The sequence below is a fragment of the Chrysochloris asiatica genome, unplaced genomic scaffold (assembly GCF_000296735.1).
Source record: "Chrysochloris asiatica unplaced genomic scaffold, ChrAsi1.0 scaffold00075, whole genome shotgun sequence".
NCBI classification, from domain to species: domain Eukaryota; kingdom Metazoa; phylum Chordata; class Mammalia; order Afrosoricida; family Chrysochloridae; genus Chrysochloris; species Chrysochloris asiatica.
In genome coordinates this window covers 14,640,915-14,650,738 of record NW_006408593.1, presented here as the reverse complement: position 1 = coordinate 14,650,738, position 9,824 = coordinate 14,640,915, and the positions used below count along the sequence as shown (strand labels likewise).

General features: G+C 37.2%; 1 protein-coding gene across 1 annotated transcript; it reads right to left on the bottom strand.

Moving 5' to 3' along the window:
* Window positions 1-8,703: 8,703 nt before the first annotated feature.
* LOC102834837 (olfactory receptor 4C3-like) lies at window positions 8,704-9,630 on the bottom strand. The gene has a single exon (XM_006865136.1). It carries the CDS (start codon window positions 9,610-9,612, stop codon window positions 8,704-8,706), a length of 909 nt encoding a protein of 302 aa, XP_006865198.1. The 5' UTR covers window positions 9,613-9,630.
* Window positions 9,631-9,824: the final 194 nt, after the last annotated feature.

Here is a 9,824-nt window from a genome sequence, read left to right as displayed (position 1 = left end):
TGCCAGTAATTCACCTTGGATTGTTTCACCTCTCTCTGCCTATTTATTCATCTGTGAAAGGGAAATAAAATTACATATTCCTTAAAGTGAAAAAGTTAATGATCTAAATTAGAAAAATTGACTCCAACCAAAAATAGTAGAAATTGGTCATCTTTGCCACCTTCAGAGATACTCTCCTGGGAATGTGGTACTCCTCTGTTGGTTTACAACAGAAAAGCCCAAGAGCACCAAAACTGTCCCTTCCAACCAGGCAGTGGCTAGACCAAATATCTATCCCAGTCTCACTTCACTCCAAATATGTCATAAATGTCATCCATTTGCTTATAAGGACAGCATCAGGGTGGGTTATCATCTCAGCCACGACAACTCTGTCAATTTTTTGTACTGTCATATCTTGTGTGTTGCTACTATGCTGGAAACTATGCCACCACTATGTCAAATAGGGTCACCAGAGAATCTTCCAGGCTAAGACAAACTAGAAAAACAGATCTGATGATCCGTTTCCAAAAATCACCCAATGAAAATGCTATGGATCAAAGAGAATATTGTTCACTATGTTGTTGTTGTTAAGTGCCGTCGAGTCGGTTTCGACCCATAGTGACCCTGTACAGGGTTTCCGAGGGTGTAAATCTTTACAGGAGTAGAAAGCCTGATCTTTCTCCCGCGGAGCAGCTGGTAGTTTCGAACTGCTGACCTTAAGGTTCGCAGCCCGATTGTTCACTATAGTGTTAGAAAATTAGCTCCCTAGATTGAAAGTTTGTCAAAATATGCAGTGACAATAACAATGGTCTTGAGCATAGCAACATGCTTTGAACAGAACTAATATCAAAAGTATACTTCTTAATTATATGTCCTGTCTTCTTCTGGTCCTCTGGCCCGGTGCTAGAGGCCAGAAGACATCGCTATAAAGAGTTTGTGATTTCTGGGGAAAACTCAGAAGGATATTTACAAGAGGAGATTTCTAACCCAGGCACATGATGACAACATTTTCCATGTTGTCCAGTCTCTAAATTGAGTCCAAAATCAGTGATAAAACCTTTAAAAAACAGATGCTTTGTGGACTCCAGTCTTCCTGGGACCATAAAGGTTGGATGAACCCATGAAGCTATTGCCCTGAGATTATATTTAAACGTTAAACCAAAATTATCCCCTGAAGTCTTCTTAAAATGAAACAAGACCTTAGCTTACTAGTAAAAGAACAAATAGTGCCTTCAGCATTATGCTCTTCAATAACTATCTCTGTGAGACCAAGTTGACAACAGCATTTCAAAAGATTAGATAGGAACTTTAGGGGCTATTGAATTTATATTAATAGGGAAGGTGAGAATGATTCACAATTCAAAGACTGTAATGTCACTAAACGTTTTATGTAGAAACTATTGAATTGGTGTGTGTTTTGCATGTGTATTCTCAACCACAAAATCAATAAAATTATGTATTAAAAATACAGATGTTTTGCCAATTTTTCTGTATATTTCCACCTTACAAATATGTACAATTTTGTGTTTTAAAAAATCAAATTTAGGTTTTAAATATCTAATCACTGTTTCCAAGAAAAACATAATGAGAAGTAGAATTTTTTGAATGCCAGATAAAAAGAAAAATCATGATGGTGATGGTGTGGTGGTGGTAATCATGATAATGATGACAATGATGATACTGATTATGGTAGGGGTTGTTTATTGAGAACTTTTAATAAAATCCTGCAGTGCAGTACATTACTTCATATGGCTCTGCAGTACATTACTTCATGTGGCTCTGCAGTACATTACTTCATATGGCTCTGCAGTACATTACTTCATGTGGCTCTTCTACAGACTATCTTCATAACTCCCACCAACAACACTTTTTGCTGATGGTTTTGAGTAAGAAAAAGCAAGAGAAACTGTTAATAGGATGATTTGATTCAGTTTGATGGTTGACAGAGTTCATTGTAGTTGTACAAACTTGGAACTCTAAAGTGGTTTTGAAATGATCCATCATAGAAGCAATAGTGGAGAATCTCACTGCCATCACAGAAGAGATAAGAGTGAAGCACATCCTTTTGATCAGAGATCCCTGTACATTGAACCTCCTTACCCAGAAATAGAAATAGTGACACTGGAGGAGTGGCAGAGGAGCAGAAGCAAAAGAAAGAACCAGAGTACAAGACAGAGCAGTGGATTGCCCAGCCTGAAGAGCAAGTAAAGCTGAGCGACTTTGGGCAGGAGGCTTGCTTGCAGAGTGGGTGTCTCCAGTAACTTAATTGGGGGAGCTAGGTTTGCTGCCACACAAAACTAAAGTGCCTTCAGCCACGGGCAGATAGCAGAGTTGTGTGTCTTGTAGGCATTACCAGCAGCCCTAAAAAAGCTTTGTAACATTACCCATAAAGAGGCCTGCTTTGGGCATGGCTGAAGAAAGGCTCTCCTGACTGGAAGAACTGTGCCTTGAACATTACTGACCCTGAATTGTAACCTGTTAACTTCCCTCATGAACCTCACAAATGCTAACGTAGTATTTGAGTTCTGTGTGGCCACTTTAAACTTCAAACTGTGCAACTTTCTTCTAATTAAAATATTTAATTATTTCAAGATTATGGTGCCTCAAACAACAGGAGGATGTGAACATCAATAAAGCAATAATAGTACAAGTAATTATAATGCTTTAATTGGAAATTGGGCTGCTAACATCAAGGTCAGCAGTTTGAAACTACCAGCTGTTCTGTAGGAGAAAGATTAGACTTTCTGCTACCATAAAGATTTACAATCTCAGAAAAATTGCAGGGTCATTATGAGTTAGAAATGACTCCACAGCACATAACCACCACCACCACCAATGCTTTAATGTATTGTTTCCTGATTGGTAAGTGTTTTATATTCCTTCTGACATTTAATTCTCACAACAGTCTTATAAATCAATACTATTGTTATTTTTATTTTTCAAATTAGGAAACCAAGGGTCAGAGAGAAGGCAAATATCCTCCCTTGACTTTGATCACACAAGTGATGTGCTTTCTTCTGCATGAAGTCTTTCAATCCAACAATTACCTACTGTATGGCTCCTTGCCTTAGTGAGAGTCTTTAAGCTCCTAAACACCATTTTTCAGAATGGCCAGGCACCATCCGCTCTCTGAACCAAGACTAGATTTAACACCCAATCTTCGATGATGTTTTAAGAAAAGATTAGTATGCATTGGCACCACATTTGAGTAACTACTTGGTTAGTACATACTTAGGAAGTCTTTAGCGTGAGGGTTCAAGTCCATTGATGGAATGTTGTTGTCAGTTGTTGAGTTGGTCCTGACTCTTAGCGACCCTATGCATATAGAACAAAATGCTGCCTGGTCCTGAAGTATCTTCACAATTGTTGTTATGCTGGAGCCTATGACAATTGCCACTGTGCCAATCTATCTCATTGAGGACTCTTCCTTTTTTTTTTCATTGACACTCCACTTTAATTAGCATAATGTCCTTTTTGAGGGACAGATCCTTCCTGATAATTATGTCTGAAATATGAGAGATGAAGTTTCACTGTTCTGGCTTCTAAAGATCATTCTGGTTGTACTTCTTCCTACACAGCTTTGTTTGTTCTTCTGGAAATCCATAGTATACTTCTCTGATATCATAACTCATCAATTCCTTATGGTCTTCCTTATACATTGTCCAATAGTCACATGAATATGAAGTTATTGAAATTTACCATGGCTTGAGTCAGGCACACCTGAGTCCTCGAACACTAAAGAGGTTTTGTGCAGCAGATTTGCCTAATGCAATATGTCCTTTGATATCTTCACTGCTACTTCCATGAGTGTTAATAATGGATACAAGCAAAGTGAAGTCTTGGACAACTTCAATCTTTTCTCCATTTAGTGTGATGTTATCTGTTAATACAATGGTGAGGATTTTTGTTCTCTTTACATTGATGTGCAACCCATACTGTAAGCTAAGTTCTTTGATCTTCATCAATAAGTATTCTAAGTCCTCTCCACTTTCAGCAAGCAAGGTTGTAGCATCTGCATATCGCAGATAGTTAATAAGCCTTTCTCCAAACTTGATGACATGTTCTTCTTCATAAAATCCAGCTTCTCAGATTATTTGCTCAGCATACAGACTGAATTGGTATGGTGAAAGAATACAATCATGGTACACAAATTTCCTAACTTTAAACTATTCAGTGCCCCCTTGTTCTGTCCATATGACAGCCTCTTAGTCTATGTAAAGATTTCTCATGAGAAAAATTAAGTGTTCAGAAATACACATTCTTCACAATCTTATTCATAGCTTGTCATGATTCAAACAGTCTAAAGCCTTTGCATAGTCAATAAAGCACAAGAAAACATTTCTGGTAGTCTCTACTTTAAGTCAAAATCCATCTAATACCAGCAATGATATCCCTTATTCCATGTCCTCATCTAAATCTGGCTTGAACCTCTGGTAGTTCCCTGTCAGTGTACTGATACAGTCACTTTGTAATTTATCTTCAGCAAAATTTTGCTTGCATGCAGTAGTAATGATTTTGTCCAGTGATTTCTGTATTCCGTTGGGTCACCTCTCCTAAGAATGTGCACAAATAAGAATTGTTTCATATCAATCAATTGCACAGGTAGTTGTCATCCAAATTTCTTGGCATCGATAATTTGGTGTCTCCAGTTCTGCATCAATTTGTTAAAATATTTCCATTTGTATGCCATCAATTCCCTGAGCCTTGTTTTGCCAATGCCTTCAGTCTACCCTGGACTTCTTTCTTCAGTGTCTATCCTGTCAGTCATAATACTGTCATATGTAGGAGGCTTATTACTTGCATCCAGATTAACTTTGGTGAAAAAGGTGGTGAGCACTCTGGCTGGCCTTTTTTGCAGCTGAGTCATACAAATTGTTTTCTTTCATGTCCTCAGTTTTAGGGACACCTTTAGGTTGATGAGCTTGGGTTATTACAGCAATTTCAATGACTCTTTTAGCTTGGTTATGGCATTAAGGTGATCTTCATCAAGAAGAGAATCAGACTCAGAATCTGTGAAGGATTGAACCACAAAAGAAACATTAGGTATTCAAATTCTACAATAGCCACAAAGTCCTGAGCATCTTCTAATTTTTTCTTAGTAGAAGTAGGGTAAGTTCAGATAAATTTCTTCCTTTTGGAGTTGATAGTGATTCCTTCTGTTTAGACTCTATGTCCCAGATATTTTACAGAAGGTTGAGCCAATTGCAATTTTCATTGGAGGTCTTATATCCTCCAGCTGTTAAATATTGTAATAGCAGAACACTATCGACAAGACAATGTTGTGGAGAACTTGAGCATGCCAACAGGTCATTGACATATAATAAGGTAGACTTGTGAAAAAAGTTTGGTTTTTGAGAGTATGATTGTTAAGAGTTACAAAACAGCATACAAAATTTTGTGAAAAGTATGTAACAGAGTCTATGAATCTTTGAGACATGACAGTCAGTGTATATAGCTTACCTTCCCACATAAATGTAACCAAATATTGGCTATCCACATCTACAAGAATATTTTTTAAACTACTACAAATATCAACCACTGCAAAGTGGTTACTTTCTGGTAGCATATTAGACAAAAGTCAATGAGAATTTGAGACAACTAGAATTCGGGGAATTACTATTTTATATATTTATGAGCCTTGGATCCTGTATGACTCTCCATACTCAGTGTCCAAGCTTCCTGACAGGAAAAACAGGAGGATTACAGGTAATTGTTAGACCTTTGTCCAAAAGTCTTGAATAATGGGTACTAATCATTCCTTGATTTCTTTTTTCAGGGGTTACTGGGATACTTCTGGGAGAGACTTCCAAGTATCTTTTTGAATTTTAACAAGGTGTGCTAACAAAACATGGGCAGTATCCATGGAATTCATAAACCTGAAAGTCTTAAAAACCACAATTAGCTCATTAACAACAACAAAAAAAGGAAAAAGGTTTCTTTTGGGTTAAATAAACTTGCAGCATGGAGAAAACAAGCATCCTCCTCTAGCTCTGTTTCTGCATTAAAGTTGTTGTTGTTGTGAGGTTCCATCAAGTTAGTACCAACTCATAGTGACCCTAGGCACAACTTAACAAAACACTGCTTGGTCCTGTGCCAACCTCACAATATTTGCTGTACCTGAACCCATTGCTGCTGCCACTGTTCCAAGCCAACTCGTTAGGGATTTTTTCTCTTTTTCTCCAACCCTCCACTTGATCAAACATGATATCCTTTTCCAAGTACTGGTCCATCCTGATAATATGTCCAATGAATGAGAGACAAAGTCTGGCCATCCTGGCTTCCAAGTAGCATTCTGGATGTATTTCTTTCCTATACAGATCTGTTTGTTCTTTAGCATTTAATTTTGTTTTATATTTTTAATATTCTCCTCCAACACCATAACTCAAATGCATCAATTTTTCTATGGTCTTCCATATTCACTGTCCTACTTTCACATGCATATGAGGCTATTGAAAATGCCATGGCTTGGATCAGGCACACCTTAGTCTTCAAACTAACATCTTTGCTCTTTGACACCTTAAAGAGGTCTTTTATAGCAGATTTGCCTAATGCAATACATTATTTGATTTCTCAACTGCTGCTTCCATGAGTGTTGATGGTTGACCGGAACAAAATGAAGTCTTTGACAACTTGAATCTTTTCTTCATTTTTATGTATGTTGTTTATTGCAAGGATTTTTGTATATTGTGTTTTGTAGTTGTATTTGTATATTACAATTCCAGTATCTTTACTAAGTAAAAATAAGAGTATATATCCATAAAGGGATAAAAGGAGATAGGGATAGTTTGGAAATGGGTTTAAAATTTGTTCCTGATTGTTACCCTCACAACTTTAGAGATGTTTGTATTCCAGAGTAGATACTTTTGTAAAGAAAGAAGAAGAAAAAAAATGTGGGGTTAAAAGCAGAAAGAGTGGTACCTGTGTTCATTTGAAATATACAAATTTCTCCATTAATTTGAATAGTGGGTTCTCCTTGGAAATTCAGTGCCATTATTGGAGAAACTCCTATGTGTTCCACATATCCCCTTCATTTGGTTTCAAATTTAGAACCTAAAGGTAGGACTGTAGCTTCATTATTTTTTAACTTAAGGAAATCCTTCTTAAAATGTCTAGACATTTTAAAATAAGAGCATACAACAAGAGTTTTGCCCAATTCACAATTCATTGACATACAAAAGGGAAAAAAGTCCCTTTTGTAGCTTTGTTTTGGGGCTGTTGAAATTGCTTCACCTGGGCATCTATCATTTTGTTGGTGGCAATGGTTTCTTTGATCTGTAAGTTTCACACAGTAAACCTCACCATACCACTGGACAATAAAGAAGCAAATATTTGAAGTAGGAATCAAAGCTACAAAATCATGATTGTTTTTTAAATAACCAGGGAAGTTGAAGGTGGGCCATCTGAAATTAGAGACTTATCAGGAGCTAGTGATTAGCATATGTGTGGGATTACAAGAATGGTTAATGGAACATGTGCTTTTCAATTAATTACAGGATAATCACAGAACAATAGCAGGACTTATTTTTCTGAGAAACGGTTCTTAGAACTGCTTTCTCAAACATATCTTTTCCTAGTGGTTCATTGTAAAGATTTATTGAGAATGCTGTGAGTCAAGACCCTTTGAGCATAAACTATTACATTCTGTATCTATTTGACTATAGATGAAAAGACCCCTTGAAAATCAACTGTGACATCTTGCCCAAACACAGAGCAAAAACTGTTTCCTTTGGGGTATATGGCTAGGTCAGCATGAAGATTAGAGAAACTGCTTTTTAAAAAGGCAACTTTCAAATTCAACATGGAGTCTAGTCTCAGGCAAGATTTTTAAAATGGAATTAAAGCTCATCTTTCAGGCTGCTCTACTTATACCCACCAAGTTCCTCAGATTTTAGATTCTCATACAGCAGAAACAAGACTAAGAACTTTACAAAGACTAGCTCTCACAACATCACTTAGAGAAATGTATTATCATTATCCTTATTTTAAAGACAGGCATCAAAAGTTAATAAATGCTTTGTCATTTACACAAGATTATTGGTAAGCATAGAAAATTAGATTCAAATTCAGATTGATTCATATTTGGAGCCAGATATCTTAATCTCTCTGCAATAATACATTGCTATATATGGTTAAGAATGAAGTTGTTTACCTTAACTTATATTTTACATCATATTTCCATCACTCAATTATTATACAGACACAAGTGATAGCAACATAGATTGCTATTTAAACATTTGGACAAATTAAACTGATTTTAACTTTTGACTTAGGAACTTCAAAGTTAGATGATCTTAATTGATAAATTAACCACATCAGGAAATGCAGTTTTCTCCTTTATAAAATAAGGATAATAATTTATACCATATCTATTTCATAGAGTTTGTGCTAATTGTATTATGCAATTAACATAAAACAATTAAGTAAACCTTAAAAATCTATGAAGATGAAAGAAAAGATAAAAAGAAAGATGCCATATGGCAATAAAACACAAGTCTTGATTTGTTTCTTTTAGAGAAATAGTCATTTTTATTTCCTATTATACCACTCATTGCTGTTGTTAAGTACCAATGAGTCAATTCTGACTCATAGCAGCTCTGTAGAGGTTTTTAAAGAGTGGCTAGTAAGCTTGAACCACCAACCTTGTGGTTCAAACTGACCTTGCAATCTAACACATGAACCCTCACTGCCACACCAGGGCTCCACTCATTACCCATCTCCAATGTCTTATTCCATGAAGAGCTTTCTCATAGCATTTTTTACTTCTTCATTTCTCAGGGTATAAATGATTGGATTCAGCATAGGTATCAGAATAACATAAAACACTGCCATGTTTTTGTCTATAGGTGATGTAGAGGATGGGCGCATATAAGTAAATATGCCAGGTACAAAGAACAAGGTGACAACAGTGAAGTGGGCCCCACAGGTGGAAAGGGCTCTGCGCCTCCCCTCGGCACTGTGGGACCTCAAGGAGTACAGGATGATAATGTAGGAGGCAGCCAGCATCAAGAAGCTCAACAGACAGATCACACCACTGTTGGCAACCACCAGCAGACCAATGACATACGTGTTAGTGCAGGCAAGTTCCAATAAGGGGTACAAGTCACAGATAAAGTGATTGATCACATTGGGACCACAGAATGGCAGTGGAAGGACAAAGAGGAGCTGAACCAATGAATGCAGAGAGCCTCCCAGCCAAGCCACACCCACAAGGAAGGCACAGAGATGCCTGGTCATGATTGTTGTGTAGTGCAGGGGCTTGCAGATGGCCACGTAGCGATCATAGGCCATAATTATAAGCAGAATGCTCTCAGCACCTCCCAAAAAATGGGCTCCAAAGAGCTGAGTCATGCAGCCTACATAAGAGATGGCTGTCCCTTCATACAAGGAGTCAGCAATGAGTTTAGGGGTCATAGAAGAAGAATAGCAAGTATCAATAAAGGACAGATGGGCCAGGAAGAAATACATAGGGGAGGCCAGGGTTTGACTGAAGGTGACAGTGACCATAATAAGCATGTTGCCACAAACAGTTACCATATAAGTGATCAAAAAGACCAGAAAGAGAGCTCTCTGTACTTTCGGATTCTGTGAGAGTCCCAGAATGATAAATTCCGTGACGTTGTGTGGTAATTCCATGGATCCCAAGGACACTGAGAATGCTGACACAATTTTACCTACAAACTCAAGAGAGAAACAGAATTGTAACAGAATTAGTTCAGTGGGAGGGAGTAAGTGTTGCAAGATTTCCATTAGCCACACCCATATCCTTTTCTACAGCCTTCTTTCTCTTAGTCCCATCTGTCCTAAAATTGTTATACTCAATTATTATCTTTTAATTCAACTTCTCC